The sequence below is a fragment of the Colossoma macropomum genome, unplaced genomic scaffold (genome assembly GCF_904425465.1).
Source record: "Colossoma macropomum unplaced genomic scaffold, Colossoma_macropomum, whole genome shotgun sequence".
NCBI lineage: Eukaryota > Metazoa > Chordata > Actinopteri > Characiformes > Serrasalmidae > Colossoma > Colossoma macropomum.
In genome coordinates, this window is record NW_023494797.1 from 10,097,501 (window position 1) to 10,120,195 (window position 22,695).

At 38.6% G+C, this 22,695-nt stretch overlaps 3 protein-coding genes across 3 annotated transcripts; 2 read left to right on the forward strand and 1 right to left on the reverse strand.

Annotated features, from left to right (window-relative positions):
- Positions 1-1,572: 1,572 nt before the first annotated feature.
- Positions 1,573-4,046, reverse strand: crybgx (crystallin beta gamma X). Its single transcript, XM_036584249.1, has 6 exons — positions 4,003-4,046; positions 3,406-3,454; positions 3,035-3,156; positions 2,410-2,545; positions 1,881-2,020; positions 1,573-1,705 (listed from the first exon to the last, which is right to left on the reverse strand). Exons 1-6 carry the CDS (start codon positions 4,044-4,046, stop codon positions 1,573-1,575), a joined length of 624 nt encoding a protein of 207 aa, XP_036440142.1.
- Positions 4,047-6,069: 2,023 nt separating this feature from the next.
- lctla (lactase-like a) lies at positions 6,070-14,740 on the forward strand. The gene is made up of 14 exons (XM_036584247.1): positions 6,070-6,152; positions 8,326-8,492; positions 8,772-8,932; positions 9,612-9,699; positions 9,792-9,901; positions 10,431-10,559; positions 10,871-10,966; positions 11,099-11,153; positions 11,610-11,775; positions 12,275-12,545; positions 13,643-13,769; positions 13,890-14,089; positions 14,243-14,306; positions 14,667-14,740. The coding sequence occupies exons 2-14, from the start codon at positions 8,366-8,368 to the stop codon at positions 14,738-14,740; spliced, it is 1,668 nt and encodes a 555-aa protein (XP_036440140.1). The 5' UTR covers positions 6,070-6,152; positions 8,326-8,365.
- Positions 14,741-17,166: 2,426 nt separating this feature from the next.
- tipin (timeless interacting protein) lies at positions 17,167-22,133 on the forward strand. The gene is made up of 8 exons (XM_036584251.1): positions 17,167-17,252; positions 19,163-19,313; positions 19,421-19,514; positions 19,624-19,699; positions 19,814-19,936; positions 20,157-20,223; positions 20,379-20,564; positions 20,858-22,133. The coding sequence occupies exons 2-8, from the start codon at positions 19,175-19,177 to the stop codon at positions 21,073-21,075; spliced, it is 903 nt and encodes a 300-aa protein (XP_036440144.1). The 5' UTR covers positions 17,167-17,252; positions 19,163-19,174; the 3' UTR covers positions 21,076-22,133.
- The last annotated feature ends 562 nt before the right edge of the window (positions 22,134-22,695 follow it).

Here is a 22,695-nt window from a genome sequence, read left to right on the forward strand (position 1 = left end):
GATATAGGTCCTCTAACTCCTTACCAAGCCATAGGCCCAACGGCGGGCCCAAAGTTTTATTCTACACTTCTATAACCCAGTAAAAGTTTCATTAGTTTGCACTGAAGTCCCTGTAGTTACTGAATAAGCCTTAGTATGTAATAAGCCTGGAATGTTAAGGGGTTCATTTCTATAATAGAAAATGCAAAAGCTGATGTCTGTCCACTGCAAAGTGCCACATTCTCTCCTGGCGCTGCAATAATAGAGGCATCAGCTGGCACTAGTCCATATCTCAGCACCATCGGCTGTGACAGAGACGTAGCCCGGTGTCATCAGGCCGACAGAAGGACAGCAACTGCAGCTCCCACGGCTCACAGTAATACCCTCTCCTCAGCATACATGGAGCAGGACCCAGCATGTGTGTAGCAGCCAGGACCCTGCGCTAAAGCCGGACGAATTCCTTATCGTATGCTCTCATGTACACAGAAGGGTCTACAGCTGTGCTTGAAGCGTTTACGCCAGTGAGGACTTAAGCTCTTTAAGCACTGCTCTAGGTCACAGGGTGAAAACAGTGAGTTTATACCCCCCTGTCAAGGTCCCATAACAACTGATGCTGTTCAGAGATGTTATTGAGACTAAGACCATCAACATTTACTTAATAAACTCCGATATGTTGTCAGGCAAAACTTATTAAGACGCAGATCCAGAGTATTGCATTTCATTTCTTGTAAAGACTTTTTAAAGAGTAAACAAACTAAATGAAATATAAACTCACAATTTGAAAATGGTTACTTTAGTCTTTACCTAAGCAGCAAGATTTGGGTAGCTGTTTTAGATTAAATATTGGGAAGTAAACAGTAAACAAAATAAAATAAAAGTATGATTTGAAACTGATTAGTCTGTTTATAAAAAGCAGGATTTGGTTGGATGTTGTGGATTAAATACTGAAGTGGCCATTCAGTTGGGTACTTTTAAACAACAAAGAAATAAAAAACAATTTGAAGTTAGTTATTTTAGCTGGATTTCAGTAGCTGTTTTGGCCAATTAACTGCATATTGTGGAGACATAATTCAAACTGGGAGCAAATGTGATCATTTTTACCGGCACTGTAGGGCAATACCTTTCATTTGGTACCAGCCTAGATAAGAATAAACATCAATCCAAGACCAGTGGAGTTTATATCTCCCCTGTCACAGTCCTATTACAACTGATGCTGTTCACTGATGTTATTGAGACTTAGACCATGAACATTTACTCCATAAAGTCTGATATGTTGTTAGGCAAGACTTATTGTCATTATATAATTCAATCTTCAAAACTGACATGTTAATAAAAAACTGACTGTTGTGCTATTGAAATCAAAAGAACCACAAAACAGAACACATCACTAGAGGGCGCATAAACCCTCAGTCATACATCAGTACTGACAATTCTCAATGAACCACAGTGTAGACAGTGTTTGTCTTTTTCAGGCGTTTATTACTAAAAAATAGTTTTTCTGTTGGGATGTGAGTTGCTTGTTTCATGTAGAGTGTAAAAACATCAGCGGGAGGGGGTTTTGGGAGGGATTTTGTAAAGAGTTATTGGAGGAGTTCAGCTGAAACGGACCCTGCGCATGGAGCCCACAGTGCTGCTCTGAGCGCCCCAGTCTGAGAAGTTGTTGTAGTCTTTCTTCTCCAGGATGAAGTGTGGTCCTCTGTAGTTGGGTTCCTGGTACACCACCCAGCTACATATACAAACACAAACACAAACACATAAATATAAGCAAGTTTGAAAGAACTAGGCTAGATCCTATTTCCATATAGACTGTAGCTGGAAAAATGGAAGTTTGTAGAAAAAATATGTAGACCTACGAGGCTAACAAGTAACAGAAGAAGTAATGTAGACTTTAGACTACTCACGCTCCACCCAGCACCCTGATTGAGGAGGCTCTGTTCAAGCTGTATCGGGTCATCATGTTGGGAATATCATCCTGAAGCTCGACCTTCTTCCCGGAGAAACCCGACCTTTCAAACAACTGGGCACGGGCAAGGTTCGTGTCCTGAATTGGTCACATGGGTTTGTTTGTTAGTGAGGTCAAGCAAGTCATCGCTGTCATATCAAAACCTTGTAACTCCATCTTTTGTTTTGTTTTTGTTTTTTTTTAAAGCAGCTTCCTATTACATTGTTTTCCTGATTAATGGACTAAGAGAAATTGTCGAAAATTTCTTGGAAAGCTTATTTCTTCTCCTTTAAAGCTACCACTTTGGCAAAGAAGGCTTTGATATGAGCATTGACACCTGCAGTTGTGATCACATATCATTCACACATTGAGTTTCTGTCAGTGGGGTCTCAATATTGCTTTCACTTTTAATGCAAAGCCAATATAAGTGAGGACCATGATGTTTTAACATTCAAAAGAGAACCAGAGCTATTTTTTTTACATCTCACCTGTCTGACGGAGCGTACAGAAGCGATGCGGTCACCCTGGGCACACCACTTTTCTGTGCAGTTATACTCTCCCCTGTCTGACATGTCCCACAAGTACTGTCGCCCACGGAAGTTCTCATGCTCGTAGCCCACCCAGCTACTCACAATAAACACACACCCCCACACACATTATAGCAATTTATAAGCACTTCAGTAAATATGGCTGTAATGGTTCAGAGCACTCAACCAAAGAAAGATCAACAATACAAAGGCAATGTAGTAAAAAACAAGAGGAGCAATAAAAACAGGTCAGATCTACAAGTCATGAAGAGATTTACACTTTTCTTGACTCAACAAGTGATGTTGTTAAGTGATAACTGGCTGAAACCTATAACAATTTATTAGTCCCTTAATTAAGTATTTGTTAATAGTCTGTGTGCTTGTCTGGTCTATTCGGTATGCTACATGTTATAGATGTGATTAGCCTATTAACTTATAGATTAACTTTATTGATACATTTTGATGCCTATTCAGGTCAAGATCAAGTGAAAATGTGACTTCAATTTGTGGTAGTGATGTGAAAGCCACCTTGAAATGTATTCACAGCGCTCAGCAGTTTGTTTGTATGTGTGTGCTGCGTACTCACGCTCCACTCTCCACTTGCACAGAGTTGCATCTTTCAGGGAAGTTCTTGTCACTGAGTTTCTGACAGTCCGAGCTCAGGTCCAGCCGCCGGCCAGCAAAGTTCCTTTGCTCGAAAAGGGTCACCTGACACAGAAGGCACAGATTTAACTTAAGTATACTCCTTTCAGTGGAAATCAAGCCAGGAGCTTTCTAGGAGGTTTTTTTTTGGACTTGGGAGTGCTGATCTAGGATCAGGATTTTATGGTATATTGAATATGCACACGAATGACATCACAGCAAAATGTTTACTGAACTTTGAGTCAGAAATAAGGAAAAGCAGAGGAACCACATCACCAGGCATTTGACTTATGCAAATATAGAGAGATGACTCACCCTCCCGCTGGACCCGTAAAAGGCACGTTGGAGCACAGACCCCAGCTTGCTGTAGGACACATAAAAGAGGGACACAAATTACTGCCAGAGCACATTTCACGCACAATACCATGCTGAAACATATCCTAGAGGGACACATTTATCACTGAGAACAGAGTTATACAATCATAGAGAGTAGGATCATACAGTATGCGATGAATTCGCCACAACAGACAAGCAAAAAGATCTCTGCAAGTTAACATTGTTCTACTATGATTTTTTTCATGAAGATTTGGCAGAACTAGACATCTGTGAACTTTATTAGGCCTCATCTGGTCATTTTATCAAATTCCTCTAAAACTATGATAGTTTATCAAATTGAGAGGTCAAAATTGTCTGAATGTAGCACATTTTACAAACTGGACTAGTGTGTGATGTTTTTTATCTGAGAAGTAGAATTGTCCATGAAGTAGGAAAGCTCAGATCAACCATACCGATCTATTGTTGTTTAAAGGTTTGGAGATTTTCAGAGATTAAGAGGTTTCAGAGGTTTGTTCAGAACTCAATATATAGCAACGTTTGGTGCTGCTGTTGCTTCCGAACACAGTGTTAACATACCTGGTTTGTTGGGCTAGTCCGGGGACCTTAGTAAAGATGTTCATTTCAGCTCGTGGAGGGCACAAAAATGCCCCTTAAATACAGCAGCTTAAGAGAATAAGGGAGTACTAGAATGCTCATTCTGTTTCGGCCTGTCTCTCCACAGCCTCTCTCTGCATTGATATGCTAAACACAGTGCACAACACATATGGTGAACTGTGTTTTTGACAGAACCCAATGACCAGTATGAGCACACACACACACACACACAAACAAGGTACTGCATGCAAAAGAATTCACTCATGCATTTACAGGCAATGGTGCATATTCCATAACCCTTTCTACACATGCACACACACACACACACACACACACACACACACACAAGCCCACAGTTACACACCCACACAAAGCAGGGAGTGCAGTGTAAACACTTTTCCTCAACAATTCAGCATTTTTTCTGCAGTACTACAACAATGCTTTCCTCTCTTCAAATGCACTACCACATGCACTGACACAAACGCTCAATACTAACCATATTGGGCAACTCTGAAACATTACAGTATTGCAGGGGATGCTCATTTCACTAACAATATATCCACACTCACACGAGCAGCTTAGAGATTAATCAATTATTTAGTAATGAAAATAAATGCTTATGAGAATCAGACCAAAAGACCCTGGCCTGCAGGAAAAAAATGCATGAATGCATGATTTTAAATTGAGTTGCTTATGATGCCATTTGTCTTCCCTCTATATTTCATCCACTAAAATGCATTTACAGTAGAGCCCCAAACACAAGCCATGTTTTAACACTTCAGCAAGAGATTTCATATATTGATTTCTGCCCCAAATACTCGTAACATGTACCATTATGTTGCTGTCATTTAACTCTAATTCATTGGACAGTCAGCTTTATGTGAACCATTTTATTTCCAGTCTTTCATTTTTGTGGAACAAACCAAGACATGTTTGGTCTGCAGTTTCCTTTTTTAGTTTTACACTTGAGCTGCATGGCTAGCAGGTAATAGAAGCTAGCATTAGCATTGCACAAACTGCAAAACTAAATGTGTAACACTTTACTAGAATTCTGCTACATAACATTAACAAAAACGTGCCATAAATATGTCATGTCACATGCCATAAGCAATCATGAATTATATGATTTTGTTCAGTACTACAATCACTGTCCAGTAATATTAATGTGTGATACAAGCTGCCATGACAGCAAACATTGTGGCATCTGTCATGACAATTATTGGTAACAATACACTTATATAACATTATGTGTCATGACAGCTTATGACAGCATATGACACCTTCCATTGCTATGCCTATGCTATGTGCATGCTAATGTTATGTAGCAGTAAAGTGTTAGCCCTAAATCATTACATACTTACCTCATACCATGCCAAGTTGGTAAGTAATCACAAACAGATTTATTTATGACACTGTATGACATACCATTTTACATGAAAACGGACAGAAACATGTCACCTAGCCAAGAACGGAGTAGCATTCCATTCAGTTTGTCCATACTTGTGTCAGAAGGCACATAAGCAGGTCTATTTGAGATGATTTAACATGCAAGTGTATGATGATTTTGGCAGGCAGTTTGCAGGGTGCTAACTTGTGGGATAAGCTACTTGTTAGCTACATTAAGCTTCAGTCCAAAAGCTAAGGAGCAAATTTCAGACACCAAATATGGCTGATCGACTACATTTTGAATATCACAGAAATCATAGGATATTGTATGTTATATCATTGTATACCAAGTGCTTCATGCTAAGAGTATTGCACTATGGTTTATTTTTGGTAGTTTGTATGTTTTCAGGTTTCACCTCTTACAGGCCCCCACATACCACTGGATCATCCTCACTAACATTAACTTTGCTTACAGGGTCAAATCTCTGTTTCTATTGAACCTGTTTGCTGCAGCACTTTTTCCCTCTCACCCCATTGAGCCTGAATGGGGGTTATTTGTGGCCGTGTGTGGGTCACGGGGGGTCCTGAATAGGGCCCGTTGCTGCTGGATGCTTCGCTGCTGTTTTGTGGCTGTGGAACAGCGCCTCTGGAGAGCATTGTGAGGATGAATTAGGTCCAGAAGCTTGGACAACCTTCTGGCATTTTGGAGTAGATTCCAGTAGAGACAAATGCAAGGCGTGGAGCAGGTATGGCTGTATATGTGTTCAGAGTGGTCCAGGTCAGAGAGAGAGAGGGAGAGAGGGAGAAGGAGAGAAGGAGCGGAAGGAGAGAGAGAGGAGATAGGCCCGGACACTGCAGTGACTGGAGTTAAAAGGGGACACCTAGATAGTCTACAAGTTATTTGTCCTTTTGATTACATCTAAAATTCCCTTGTTGAAGGATAAATACTTTTTGAGATGTCGTTCTTATTGGCTGCTCTGGATAAGCTCACCTACTTTCTGTCTCTGATAGCGTTCTGTGTCAGCGTGTCGTACAGCTGGCTGAAATGAGAACTTGTTCACTTGGTCTAATCTGGGTTTGCAAAATGTATACCTCTTTTGCGCTTTTGACCGATTGCATATGAGAAGTGCTGGCCATTTGGTTTGGGATGTGTATGCCTTACACCTGCATGGTTTGGAAGCTGACCACTCTGAGTAAGTTACATAACTGAAAAATGGCATGATGCATTCTGCGGCATGATTCAATATTCATAGTTCAACATTCACATGTTACTTGTATGTTATGCTAATGTAATGGCAGATGTGTTGCTGTCCATATATGTGTATATATATGAATACATATCTCCAAAGTGGCAACTTTACAGGAGAAATTTAAATTCTGGATCATTTTGAAGGAATTCTACCGTTCCATTCATCATACGCTGCTTCAAATGATATAGAAACGTTAAATTCGAGAAAAGGAGAAGGGTTTCTTTTTCGGACAGCAACGATATGTATGATTTATGCTCATGATGGAAAAACTACCAATAACATAAGGCATTTTAAGTAGCTTTCATTGTCGTAGTAAAACATCATATCTCCAAAATTCTAACTTTATCTTAAAATTTACCTGATAATGTAATGACTTAATGTACTAATGTAAAGATTTTGGGCCATTTCTTTTGGCCTATTTTTCATGAAATGTTCACACAAAGTAAATGTAATGAAGTAAAACATGTCAGAAAAATGCTTTCATACAGAAATAGTGAATCAAAATAACTTATCCATAGAGGTGTAACTAGAGAGAATGTATATTAATTGTACAGGTTTAGCAGGCAAAAAAAAGAAAACCCTCTGAAACAGTTTTACCAAATGTGGAAAAAGATGCCTGGCGAGACAGTGTTGACTGATGAGATGCAGCTTGTAAGAGGGTGTTTTACCTCTGCAGATGGGAACAGTAAGGAGTTGTTTTAACTGTTCAGGTGTAAATGACGAGAGATTGTTTTTACAGTGCTGTATTGAGTGCTAAATAGCCATACCATATAAAAGTCAAGATAATGTTACCTGTACAGGTATAACTTGTAGGGCAGACTGTTCTACCTGTGATGGTAGGACAGGCTGTTTTACTTCTGCAAATGTAACTGGTAAAACAGACTAGCTTACCTGTGCAAGTGTAACTTGAAGGACAGACTGTATTACCTGTGCAGGTGTAACTGGTAGAACAGACTGTTTTATCTGTTCACTTGAAAACTGGTAGAACAGACTGTTTTACCTGTTATGTTGAAAACTGGTAGAACAGACTGTTTGTTGAAAACTGGTAGATTTTACAGTTGCAGGTGAACTGGTAGAACAGACTGTTTTACCTGTTAAGTTGAAAACTGGTAGAACAGACTGTTTTACCTGTTAAGTTGAAAACTGGTAGAACAGACTGTTTTACCTGTTTAGTTGAAAACTGGTAGATTTTACATGTGCAGGTGTAACTGGTAGAACAGACTGTTTTACCTGTTTAGTTGAAAACTGGTAGGACAGATTGTTTTACCTGTTCACTTGAAAACTGGTAGATTTTACCAGTGCAGGTGTAACTGAGAGGACAGACTGTTTTATCTGTTCAGTTGAAAACTGGTAGATTTTACCAGTGCAGGTGTAAATGGTAGAACAGACTGTTTTATCTGTTCAGTTGAAAACTGGTAGATTTTACCAGTGCAGGTGCAACTGGTAGAACAGACTGTTTTTACCTGTGCAAGTGTCAGTGGTAAGACAGACTTATTTACCTGTGTGTAACTGGTAGAAAACATTGTTTAACCTCTGAAGGTGTAAATGGAAGTCAGATATGTTTATCTTTACCAGTATAACTGGTAGAACTTACTGTTTTAGAAACTGTAGACAGACTTGTTCACTTACGCAGGTGTAACTTGTGAGACAGACTGTTTTTCTTGTGCAGGTGTAACTAGTGAGAGACTGACCCATATAAGAGGAAAAGGATGGCACAGTGCAGACTGCTGAGAGTGTGCCATGTTCTAGTGCTGGCGCTGTGTGTGTCTGCTACTGAGGACTTTGACTGGACCAAGAACGAAAAGGGATCCTTCTACTATGGAACCTTCCCCACTGGTAACACATTCTAAGTTAATCGTTACACTGTAACCGTAAAGACTGTTACTACTTATAATGTATTGATCTATCATTACATATTTTGTGATACATGAACTGATAGCACATAGGGAACTAGCTAACATGTTTGATCTGATTAAGATGCTCAATGCTCAAATTAGTAGTTGTTCTACTGCTGTATTTGGATGTTAAAATACTCTTTGGCTCCCTCTGGTGGGTGAAGTGATATTTATCATTTATCTAAAATCAGTCAAAGATCAAATGCATGTTACACTACAGGATTCTCTTGGGGTGCTGGCAGCTCAGCATATCAGACAGAGGGAGCATGGGACAAAGATGGCAAAGGGATGAGCATCTGGGATGCATTCTCCCATAAAAAAGGCAAAATCTATCTGAACGACACAGGCGACTCCTCCTGTGACGGCTACTACAAAGTCAAGGTGATATAGCCTATAATGTATTAACATGTATGCTGTATAATGTAATGCATTGTAATGTACAGTACTGTGTAGGCACCATTTCATTTATTCAATTAAGTACAAGATATTCATTTTTAGAGTCAGAAAAAAGCAGGAAACATTTATTTACTTTAAATCTTCCATTCTTCTAATCTTAAAACTAACGGATTATAGCTCTGTCCTCGAAATAAAAGCTGTTTCCAAGGGTTCACTGACATTCTTACCCTTCAAAGACAAACATTCACACAAGCAACAACCCAAACGCATCTTAACTGCCTTACACATTTCTTTCTCATGTGCATCTAATATGAGATTTTTCTGAGGTGATTAAATGTACTTGTGTAAGGAAGGGGAATGTCAAAGAAAAATATAAGGAAAAAAACAGGAGATTCCAAAAATAGATAGATACTTTATTGATCCTGAAGGAAATCAATAATTGAGTTCAAAGTCCATTTACCATAAAATTTTCACACAATGTAAAGGACAGCTGGTGTGTTGAAATGATGTAGAAAAATAAAAATCAACAAAAATGGAGATACATGGTTTTCTTTGGACAGCGACAATGTATATAGTATAAAACCACAACACAGCTACATTTACAGGTGTATGCACAAGACATTCTACTATAAAGAATGTATTTATTTTTCTTTGTTTTCTACAGGAGGACATCGGGCTAATGAAGGACATGAAGCTGAACCACTACCGCTTCTCTATTTCCTGGCCAAGGATCCTGCCCAAAGGAATTAAGTGTGAGGGGAAAACAACTATTCAATCAAAATTAACTTATTATGTAATCTATATACGTACCAAGCCATTACTGACAGATTGTTCTGTTTATTAGCTGACCAAATCAATCAGAAGGGAATACAGTACTATGACAACCTCATCAGTATGCTGCTGGAGAATCAGATCACCCCTATTGTAACCCTATATCACTGGGATCTGCCCCAGGTAACATTTTACAATAGAAGAAAACTGACTTGCATTGGTTTATCCCAGGCTAATAACCATACACACTTTGAAAAGGTGCTGCAAAAAAGGTTTTTAAACAGAGCCATAGAAGAAACATCTTTGGTTCTTTAAATGTTTGAAAAAGAGATTTGTGGGTGTGAAGTACCTTTTAAAGGTTTATAGAACCTTTGCATAATGTAAAGCGTCTATACCAATTTGATGGTTGTTCCTAGAACATTTACATTCTTCTGAGAACTTTAATATTATGGAGGTTTTTTAAACTTTCAGAATGTTCTTCACACTCACTCATCTCTTGTACAAAAATCGTTAAAAGATGTTTTTAGTGAACCAAAAATGACTCTTTTATGGCTTTGTGCGAAGAGCCCTTTTTGGTACCTTTGTTTCTAAGAGCATAACAGTTACTTACTAAAGTCCCTTCACTATTTGTGTATATATTTTGGCTGGGAATGGAGATTATGATATTTCCATCCGGAGCACTGATTGCTTCTGAATTCTTCTGCATTCCCAGGTTCTAGAGGACAAATATGGTGGGTGGCAGAACAGCAGCATGATCAATTTCTTTAATGACTATGCCAACCTGTGCTTTGAGAGATTTGGCAACCGTGTGAAATATTGGATCACGTTCAACAACCCATGGGTAAGACTATCATTCACCTGAATGTCAACATTTTAGCTATCATCTCCTTTACTGTAATCATTTCAGTAACGAGAAACTGTAAAGATGCCTAAGCATTACGTCTTGCATCATTATTAGCTTTATGCTGTTATGTGTTTGTCATGCTTTAGCTTCTGTGAATACAAAGATGTCCAGCACTCTGCAAAGAGCTAGTCATACCATATAATATGAAAAAGCCAAAGAGCCAGTCTTCCTAACTGTGAAACTAGTTGATTACAACGGATAATGCTTTCAAAATGGACTTACATCATACAGGCCCATTGTCTTTGCAGTCAATTGCAGTTGAGGGCTATGAGACTGGTGAACATGCTCCTGGACTGAAACTGAAAGGCACTGGCGCCTACAAGGCTGCCCACAACATCATTAAGGTAAATAAGGATCTTTTTTCAAAGGAGGGATGCAATCAACATAAACTGGAAGATGGTTATCACATTGTTATAATAATGTCTGATACTTTGCACTAAAGATCAGCTCAAGTTTCCTCCTTTTTAAACCTACAGGCACATGCTAAAGTTTGGCACACTTACGACACCCAGTGGCGAAGCAAGCAAAAAGGTAACGGCCACTCAAAATTAGGGGTGTAAATCTCAGACCTCAAAATAACTCAGTTTGATTAAGATTCTTCACAAAACGATTCTTTGCATTATGCAATCTCAAATTTCACAACCATTCAGTTTCATTACTTTATTATCAAAAAAATTCTGCTTGAATATGACTGGAGTAACTATTTACACAACAGTGGAATACAGAAAATGAGCACAATGCACTAAGCTTTATTTTTACATGTATAGCCTGAAAATTTAATTTTAAAAGGTGTGCATACTTTGAATATTATAACAGTTGATTAGAATTGATCAATCAATGCATTTCTAAAGCCTTACTTCTCACCAAACATTGTGCAAAGTCCCACTGTCAAGGGTACAGCAAGGATACAGGATCCATTCTACACCTCAGTAAGACAATCTGGATAACTGCACTATCAAGAAAGCTGAAGGGTCTACCTGATTGCAGGTATGGTGGGCATCTCTCTATCTGCTGACTGGGGAGAGCCAGTGGACATCACAAACCAGAGGGACATTGAAGCAGCAGATCGATACATGCAGTTCTACTTGGGCTGGTTTGCAACACCACTCTTCAATGGAGACTATCCTCAAGTGATGAAAGACTATGTAGGCAAGTTAATAAGGCATTAGATGTCAAAGATTAAAAATCTCCCAATAACTCATAGGCTGCACAATATACAGCCGTATGCAGAAGTTTGGGTACCACTAGTCAAATTTTGGTTCATTGATTTTCTAAATTAAAGAAAGTTAATGCTACAGTAAACAAACTTATATAATGTATTATTTGTGTCATAACCTTTGTACATGGCACATTTTAAAGGTGCATTAAAAGTGTGTTCTCTAAGAGAATATGCTAACTTGTTTTTACTTAAAAAATCACTGAAATATACCTAAACTCTTGCATTTGACTGTATTGTAAGCCCTGTAACTACAATGCTTTTTATTGTGTGAACATCATGACCAATCAGAGTTCTAGATGAGTGATTATTTTGGTAAAAAAATAATGCAGGCAGACCTTTAAACATGTCATATGCCATATCGTGCACCCCCACCCGAGAATGATTGACTTTTTTTTCCAAGCGTTTTGATGATCGGGTCCATTTCTCCAGGCAGGAAGAGCGCTCAGCAGGGCCTTGGCAGCTCCCGCTTGCCCACTTTCAACCCGCAGGAGAAGAGCTACATCAAAGGCACCTGTGACTTCCTGGGCATCGGCCACTTCACCACTCGCTACATCACACAAAAGAACTACCCATCTATCCGCGGGAACAGTTACTTCACTGACCGGGATCTGGCTCAGCTAGTGGATCCACAATGGCCTGATCCTGGATCCGAATGGCTCTACTCTGTGCCTTGGGGCTTCCGTCGCCTGCTCAACTTTGTGAAGGTACTGGAAATAATCTGGGCCAGACCCTGCCATTAAGGTGGACATGCAATGGATATGCACCCTGAATCATGTGACAGCTGTTGTGGCATACTCTCACTGCCCATTTGATTAGAAAGCCCTCCCTTCCAGCCACTGATCACTTTCTGAAGTCCATTAGGTCCACTATATAGATATACATTATACTTCACCATATAATGGACCTTACATATGGGCTACTGCTATTCATCACTGCATCACTGCTAGGTTGAGACTAGGCCTGTCACAATTATTACATCATCACCTAATTACAATTATTTCAGCAAATCACAATTATTTTAGCTGATTGCAATCATTTTCCACAATTGTTATCGTTCACAAGCATATGTTTACATTACAACAAATAGAAGGTGAATTGGGTGTTTCTTCACCCGCTGTGTTGAGGCAAATGCATGTAAAAAAGCAGAAAACGCATTTATTAAGACACATTAAGGTCTTCTGAAACCTTTAGAGAGCAGCAGGCAGTAAGCAGGCAGTAAGCTGTTTCTTTTGTCAGTTCAGAGTTAGTACGTTTTGGTCACTAAAAAGTAAAATAGTTTGGCCAATTTTGGTTAATAACAAGCAGTTAGCCTATTAAAATGCCAGGCTTATTACATACAAAGCCTTGTTATTCAGTAACTACAGGGACTTCAATGCAAACTGGTTGAGCTATTCTTAAGTTAAAGAAATGTGTAATAATACTTTGGGCCTGCTGGTGGGCCATAGCCATTTAAAGGGTTAAAGAATTACTCATAATTATTTATATGGCAAGTAATGTTCAGCTAAAATTCATGACAATTGAGACTGGTCCAACACCCAAAAATATCAAGCGAAGAGCAGCTCTGTGGTCAGAAACTGACCACTGATGCAGGGCTGGACGATAGATAACACAAAGTGTATATCAACAGATGGCCTACATCTTCTATCTCTACACTAGCAAGGTGAAACCACAACCTATTACTTTCTAATAAAGTGGAAACTAAGTGTGGCTCCACTGAAGACCTGAGCTGAACAGAGTAAAGTCTATGATTTAACCAGAAAAGTCTTCAAAAACAGCATACTTTCTTTCTTATTTTCCTTAGACCCAGTACGGAAACCCTATGATTTATGTGACAGAAAATGGCGTGTCAGAGAAGATGATGTGCACAGATCTGTGTGATGAATGGAGAATGCAGTACTTCAAGGATTATATCAATGAAATGCTCAAAGGTCAGTGTCAAGCCTCAAGACATAGACCATCTGTTATATAACAACAGCCTGTAAAACATGTTCCAGTTTCACTAATTCAAGTGAATAAGCAGAACGAATTCTAACTTCTTATCCCATCAGCGGTTAACGACGGCGTAAATGTGAAAGGATACACTGCGTGGTCCCTGCTTGACAAGTTTGAATGGGACGAGGGCTACTCTGAAAGATTTGGCCTGTACTACGTGGACTTCAGGAGCAAAAATAAACCACGTTACCCAAAAGCCTCTGTTCAGTACTACAAACGCATCATCAGCTCCAACGGCTTTCCCAATCAGAGAGAGGTATGGGTCTTAGTAATGGTTACTAACAAAATGCTAAAATAACACTAAATGTAGATGTAGCCATTAAATAACATGTATTAGTCTTTGTCAGCCCTTCAAATTAATGTTTCATTTATATTCTTTGGGGTTTAACTGTATTTATGTCCACTACAGATTGAGAGCTGGAAAAGGAAGGCAACAGAAACATGCACCTCCAGTAATCAGCTGCTAGCAGCAGGTCAGTACACTTTAGCAAACTTTAGCACACTTTTTAAGGTCAGTAAGGCTCTAGCGGGGGCAAATAAAAGAAAACTCAACGGAGAATGGTGTACTCATTGGCAAATTTAGGTGGATAGTTGCCAGTAAGAGTATCAGGGATGGATAGGAACAATAAGGGGAAATCCTGCAAACAGTGCTAGCACAACACTATGTTTGAATTACATATTAGCCTCTTAAGTGAAAAAGAGCTGTTTAGGGACTAGACATATCATTTAAAGACAGGCAATAAACTAACATTAAAGTCTAGATTAAATTAGATGTCCATACATTAAAAAGAGCAAAATCTCTAACAGGAATTTTCTTTTGTTTGCCCCTCCAGCTAGAAGAAAATCCAAGGAAAATAAGGAACATGCAGAAATGCCAAAGGTTTGGCCAGTGCATGATGAAGTTTAGGTACTAGGGACTACTTTTCAGTATTTCACAATTTGCTTGTGCCAGAATTCCATAATTTTAGTACCTTAAAATGTTTTTCAGTTGTACTACTGCATGCTTTTTCTCTTATATATATATATATATATATATATATATATATATGCTAGTTTGGTTAAAAAAGAAAAAGCACACACACACACACATCCAGTGGATATCTCCTAAGTCTAAGTCTTGGTCTAAGTCTTGCTCTTATCTTCTCTTAGATCCACTGACCAGCCACATGGAGATGGTGACAGAGATTGTAGTTCCCACTGTGTGCACCCTCTGTATTCTGATCTGTGCTATTTTCCTCATGTTCCTGCTAAAAGGTCGCTTCTAAGCCACGTCTCCTCTTCACAACTGTTTCTTTACCTCTTTCCTGTCTCTTCAGTACCTTCCTCCCTCATATGTGGTCTCTGAAGCTGAGTCCTTAAGCTAAGTCTTAAGTTATGCGAGATTCTGGTACTGACACTGCTGCACGCCAATCAATGTCTTTATATGACATTACTGATGGCAAAGTAATGACAGGAGGCTACATGTGTACATGTTAATGCATTGCTGGAAAATGTCCTGTTGGAAAACAACCCCAATACACTCCAGTTTCTCAGTGGATAGCTAGAGGTTTGGTGTTTGACATGAGGTGAAAATGGGTGGATGATACTTTAACAGCAAGTCTGTTTTTGTTGTAATACACCTGAAGCACAGTGGGGAAAAGCAATTCTGTGACATGACACTGATAGTGGATATAAGTGGATATAATGCATGGCAAAAAATAATAATGTAATAATAAGACATATATCATCAATAAAGGTCTTAACCCTGCGTTTCATTTTCTATTCATATGTATTGCATGACTGTACACAAGCACACCCACTCAATACATCCATCAGTCAGTCAGTTATGACAGGTAGGCTACACTTCTCAGTGCAGTCTACACAGAAAAGTCCTGAAAGTGGAAAACCCAATATCACATGATATTTACGTTTGCATTAATAAAGGTAATTAACCCAGGCTTCCTGAGTGCTGCTACTCTATGCAATAATAATTTCTCACAACCCAAACATAACTTGTTTTAGTTGGAATGTTTTATTCTTTTGTGATTTTTTTCTGTTTTTATTTTATTTTAAAGCAATCTAAAGCGCTATCTAATCTTCTGTTACTTATCAATACCGTTAAAAGTAAAATTAGTATTGTTTTTTTATACCAGTATGGGGAGGGACACTGCAGACTTATGCCATCTGCTGGTCGCATTGAAAACATTTTGAATCGCTATTGGATTTTTTTAAAACATAGTAAAGTTCACTTAAAGCTGGAACCTTTGTGAAACAGCCATTTTGCAACCATATAGGAACTTCACCAATGAATACAGAATAACTGGAGAACATTTTGCTAAGAAATATAACTGTAAATATTAAAACTACAATTGGACTACAAACCCCATGGCTCAGTGCCGGAGCCGCTCCGTGGAATGGGTGATAGTGACGTTACATGCGCGACAGGCGTTGTAGTCCGCTTTAGGAAAACATTCATGTATACCGCATTTCTGTCTTTTACGGTCAGTTAATCATTTTGATCGTTGATGTAGTGTCAAATATACCTGAATATGGCGGCGACGAGACACATCATGCTGTGCAAATTGAAATGCAGCGTACATCACCTCTAATTCACTGTTACCTACATTCTGACCGAAAACAGCAGGCAAACTGACCGCTTTCCTTTACTATAGACACTTTTTCGCCCAGAACTATATTACACATTCAAAACAAAAATCCAAAGAAGTGTTTCAGCTGTAGTCCTTATGAAAGCCCATTCCTCGCACTCAATCTACCACTTAATTATTTTTTTTCATTATTAAGTGAAATTATACGATTAATTTGAGGTACTAAGTCATTATTTTGAGATACTATGTCATTATTATGCTTTATCATTATTTTGAGAAACAATATCGTTATTCTGATATGCTTTCTCATAATTCATATTCGTATATATTTTTTATTTATTTTATTTTATTTTATTTATTATTTATGTTCATCTCAAAAGCATGAAGTATCTCAAAATAATGAGAAAACTTCTCAAAAGAACGAGAAATCTTCTCAGAATAACAAGAACGTTTTTCAAATAATGAGAAAGCATTTCAAATTAATGAGATAGCATCTTAAAGTAATGCTTTCGTTTTTTAAATGAATGAGATAGTATCTCAGAATAAAGATTTAGTTACCCGAAATAATGGCACAGCGATTCACTTAATAATTAGGTGCTGGATTTTTTTATTATTTAATTTTTCTGTGGAATGGGCTTCCGCAAGTCCAACAGGCTACATACTCGTTTTAGAAATAAAGGAAAGCGGTTTAGCTCTGTGTGGTCGCTAAGTGGCGCCAGGTGATCTGGAAACACGGTGAACGGCTTAAACGAAGCAGCGCTTTCCTGCGTTTTGATTGGCCCTGAAAAACACCGGCAGAAACAGGGAAGCCGATTCGCTCCGGCTCGGACTGAGGTAAATACAGTTTGCGCTTTTCAAACCTGTTAAAATAGTTTTCAGGACAGCACTGCGGCGAGACAGAGCAGGGCGAGAGAGTTAAATTTTGTTTCTGTTTAATGCTTACCTTACTGGAGCCTGAGAGGGTGTGGAGTAATCTGAATGAGGCTCACTGCTGTTAGCTTACATGTGACTGTTAATGTAAACGAGCGGATACTTCAGCGGAGTTACGGAGCTAATGTGAGAAGGAACAGACTAAAATACACGTTCTCCGCTCACATAGACACACAGGCTTAACTGCAGTTTCGAACAGCTGTCATTAAGAATAAAAATGTAGATATCTCGGAATAACTCCAGGCTGCCAGCGTCCTGTCCTGTTAGCTCGCTCATACTGCTGATATTGGCGCCAAACACACGACTGACTGACTGACTGACTGCCTGCCTTTGTATTGGACCAACGCTGAGTGGGTGTTAGCTCACCTAGCGAGCTAACCGTTGTGATTACAACTAATAATACCTACCATACAAAACTAACTACATTAAACATAACACATGTATAAGTTGTGTTGGTTCAGTTTTTAACCTACAGTAACAGCTAATGTTAGCGGTTAATGGTGGGAAGGATGACATGGTTCTTTAGATTGATGGATGTGTAGGTTATATGGTTGTAAAGGGTTCTGCTGTTGTCACAGTGTCAAGCTCGTAACAATATCCGACCTTTTTTTTTGGTGCTAGGTTATATAGAACCATTTTCGAAAAGGTTCTATATATAATCACGTATAACACATTCTCCATCAATCTGAAGAACAATTTCATCATGCAAAGAGCCATTTAAGAATGAAATGGCTCTCTGTAGAACTCAGTTCTAAACAGAACCATTCCCTTTACTAAAGAACCTTTGAAGAAGCAACTTCTTTTAAGTGTGTATATTTAGCTCCAAAAGACAAAACCTATGTCAGCTTAACAAGTTTTCCTGCTTGCTGCTTCTTACATCAGCTGACCTGCTCCAGAATGTTATTGGATTTGTTTTACTCAGTTTAATAGCTTTTAGCTATTAGACAGTCATTCTAGAGCGAACTCCTAAATGTAGGTCTGTTCCATTCCAGGAATTATGGAGTTGACTCTGATTGCAAGTGATAGGAATTTCTATTCCAAGATGCTATTTTATTTTTGATGATCCACGATGTGCTCAGTAAAGCTTATTGTTTATCATGATAACAAAACTTATCACGATAAACAATAAGCTTTACTGAGCACATCGTGGATCAAAGTGTATTACATTATAAAGAAAACACAATGTTAGTCCTGTTTAATTGAATTTAGTGCAATGCGGTGAAATTTTGCATTAAAATAATTGTACGCAGTTTCTGATAGCAATGTTGCAATGTGGCTCAATGATACTGTATCGTTATATGATATTTTGCCTTGTCACCCATTCCTAATTCCACATAATGATTTTTTTTCTACACTCAATCCTAAAAATCAAGGCATAAGGAAGCAAGTCCAGCAAAACAAAAAAGTACACTTCTTGTGTTCGTAATATACTGCTGTAATTTATGTTATTAATGACATGAGATTTTGAAATATTAACTTCATGTGATGCTACCGGTGGGGGTGAACCGACTCTCAGAGCTTCCTAGATGTATGAAGTCTAATTTAAAAAGCCCATTTTCTGCATTTTAAGTTTATTTTACTTGAAACTTCAACCATGTTTACACATTACATTAAGCTCTTGGTTTTTTTTGGGTTTTTTTTGGTTGTTTGGTTTTTTTTTAATGAAGAATGAAAATAATTTTAATGAATAATGAATTTTTTTTTAAATAAATTTTATGGGCCCTTTAAAGCTCTTTCAGCAGATCCTTACATGGGTTTTTTTGTTAAAGCCCATAGTTCATCTAAGCTAATGGAAGACGGATTTCTCTCTCCAGGCTCGGTGCACTATGCTTGATCCATTAGAAAATGGTCTGTTTGACATCCCAGACTATGATCAAATAGAAGATGAGGCCTTTCCCCCTCTTCCGCCACCCCTGTCCCCTGGGGACGGTAACCTAGAGCAGGACCCATTTGCCAATGGGGAGGGTAAGATATGTGCAGTCACTGGTCAGGGCACCCTTTTTATCAAGACTGCTGAACTTTATGTTGCTAAGGTGTGTTTTTTGGAGTCACTAAATGTGCTTTGCATTTAGGTGAGGAGCAAGGAGAGGTGTCGAAGTTACCAGAGGTTCCAGTCGCTAAAAGGCGAACAGTCAGGAGACCCCAACCTAAACTAGACTCTCAGAGGTATTATTTTGGAGTGGTCATTACTTTAATCAGAATTTTTATGTGGATAAAAATGAAGCCTGATATACCAACTACTTTACCAGTTTTTCTTTTTTTTCTCTTATTACAGACTCCTGTCTGAAAGAGGACTTCCAGCTTTACGTACCTTGTTTGATAATGTCAAATTTAAAGGCAAAGGACATGAGGTGAGTGATCAGTGTGACATACTAAGTGTTTGTTGATTGCCTTATTTGTCTTGCCTTATCTGTGAATAACAAATATTCATAGAAATGTGTCTGTTTCATCCCACTAATTTTTAGGCTGAAGATCTTAAGGTTCTCATGCTGAAAATGGAGAACTGGGCACACAGATTATATCCCAAACTTCAATTTGAGGACTTCATTGATAAACTAGAGGTTCTAGGTGGCAAGAAGGATGTACAGGTGAGGCCTGCTGGACTACTGGAATGCCTCCAGATTGGTAGTAAATTTAGCAGCTGTCTGTTTCCTCCAGTGTAACCCTTCACTCACATTAAGTCTTTATGAAGATCAGGGATCTTAAGTGGATCTTAAGAGCATCTACTTTTCAAATATTGTCATTATTGAAATTGTGCTTAAGTCAAAGACACTGGAAATGATGTCAGCTTACCCCTTTTCTCCCTAGACATGTCTTAAACGAATACGACTGGACATGCCTCTGATACATGAGGATTTCATTGGAAATAATGTTGGTGAGAAACATGATGCTATGTTGTTAGCATTTAATTTCTACTAGTAGTTAATAGGCATGTATTGTTGTGTGTGTGTGTGTGTGTGTGTGTGTGTGTGTGTGTGTGTGTGTGTGTGTGTGTGTAATATAATAATGTAATACTATTACTCCTTTTAGTTGAAGCTGAGGACCACTTGCAGGAAGATGTAGAGCCATTTGGAGATGGAGGCTTCTCTGAAGATCCTTTTATCCATTCCACTCCTGCACCTGCCCCAGTCACTCTTACTGAGGAGCAGCAGAGGCGTATTGAGCTCAACAAACAGCTGGCCCTGGAAAGGAGGCTGGCCCGGCAAAAACAGCAAGGTGACTGGTTATAATATATGCATAGAACTTGCATTATGTATTAGCAGAGCAATATAATGTAATTATATTGTTAAATTACAATAGTACATTACAATATTACTGATGGTCTACTTTCAAATACATCATTGTAGCAGATAACCCGATAGGCATGATATGCTTCATCTGATCTGCAGTACGAACATCAGTCATCTAACATTCTTTGATGCTTGTTTAACTTGTCTAATTCTTTAAATTAGCCAGTTTATTGTTGAATGTTCTCAAGGCTGATTTGCTGATATATTGTATATTCTCAGAGTCCTCGCAGTCTACCTTGCCTGACGAACCTGCTGTAAGCCCCCCACAACATTGCCTCAGCCAAGAAAACCAGGAAGACTGGGACGAAAATACAGAAAAAAATGACACACCTTTAAAACAAGAACCTCCTGCATCCCAGAGCTCCCCACTGTATGATAATGAGAGCGAAAGCACAGTTCCAGAACTGACTAACGGCAGAGATGATAATAGCAATTGATTGAGTCTTAGTCCTTGTACTTGTTCGAGTTTTTATTATGGATACAGCAAAGTGACTGCCAACAAATCTTTGAGTTCTCCAAAGATTTTACCATTACAGCTATTGAATGGTGACATTTGCATTCTTTCTGTTAATCAAGTTCCAGATAAGCCAAACATTCTGTTAAACTGTGCTTCTATTGTTCTTGACATTTAGTCGAACCAATTCCTCTTCATCCAATGCCAGACTTCTGCAGCTCATGGGGAGCTTTAGAAATGAGCCAAATCAACCCAAGTCTAAAGTTCCCCTCTCATGGCCTTAGAAATGGACCAGAGTGTACCTCTGTCTTTTCCTTTTGATCTGCTTCTGATCTGAGTGTTGGTTTGCATGGGCCTTTATCCTCTGCGAGGACCTGTATTTAGAAAAAACTGACCTTTTTTCCCCCCCTTATTCCTGTTCATCTTCATCTTCTTATATTGTGATAACCTCTGATTCTAATCACTGTGCAGAGCTTTATAGACAGAACCAGCTGTACTCTTGAGGATGGAGTTCAGCTTTACTCCCATTTGTGTAGTTCATAGTGATGTTACTCAAATGTCACATAACTGGGTTTCATTTATGGCATAACAATACATAATTTCTTTGTGATGTATAACTAACAGTCTATAAGTGCATGACCAGGGTTAGCAGCAACTGAGGAGTAGCACATGGTCATACAGGCAACTGATTGCACCCCCAATGTCTGAACCAACAGGATGTCATTCTCATTCCGTGTATACATACCCTTAGCTGACCATCTGGGTTTGAAACCTAATTTAATGCAGTCATTGCTAATTCTGAGCAAGTTATTCAAGCCAATGTGAGCTTGTGAAAGACTGCTGCCAAGTTTTTCTATTTTTATGGTTTTATCATTCTTGTTAACATGGCTTGCCTCAAGCACACTTTGTGTTAATGTCATTTCTCTTTTTTCCTTGTATTTCAGTATTCAAAATAAAGTGTTAATGTACTGCAGTTTATTTAGTATGTCTGAGTGTTGTTTATGTAACTCTCTGCTGGTCTTACACTGCCAGATGCTGAGATTCCAGAACTTTCCAGCGTCTGGAATTCTTTACAAAGAAACTGTATCTTGTGTGGTCCAAACTCATGAGTTTATGTAAATATATAATCCTATCCACTATCCTTCAACAGCTGCTTTTCTCTGAAACATCTCAGCGCAGTTCTAAGGTCTTGCAATATGACTTCCAAGCTCTGTCTATCAAAAGAAGCTGCCATCACCTGTTTTAAAAGCACCTCCTTAAAGCAGTCTTATTCATAGCATTATCTGATACAATAAAATGGGTATGATGCAAAAGAGGCAGCAAACCTCTAAACGCTTCCATTTTCAGCTTTATAAGTCTATGGGAAGTGGAGGGTGTCCTGTTACTCAAGGGTTTAACATTGTTGTAAATCATTAGGGTTGGACGATATAAGTACTTAAAACATTTTCACAATGCAGGATAAGTATTCAATATTTTACCTACCTGAGGTTTGATAAGCTGGAACAGAAAAAAGGAACCCACATTTAAAAAATACTATGCAATTGTTCAGTGTTAAGGACTGACGATCTCTACAATATGCTCAGAAAAGCATATTGTGACAATG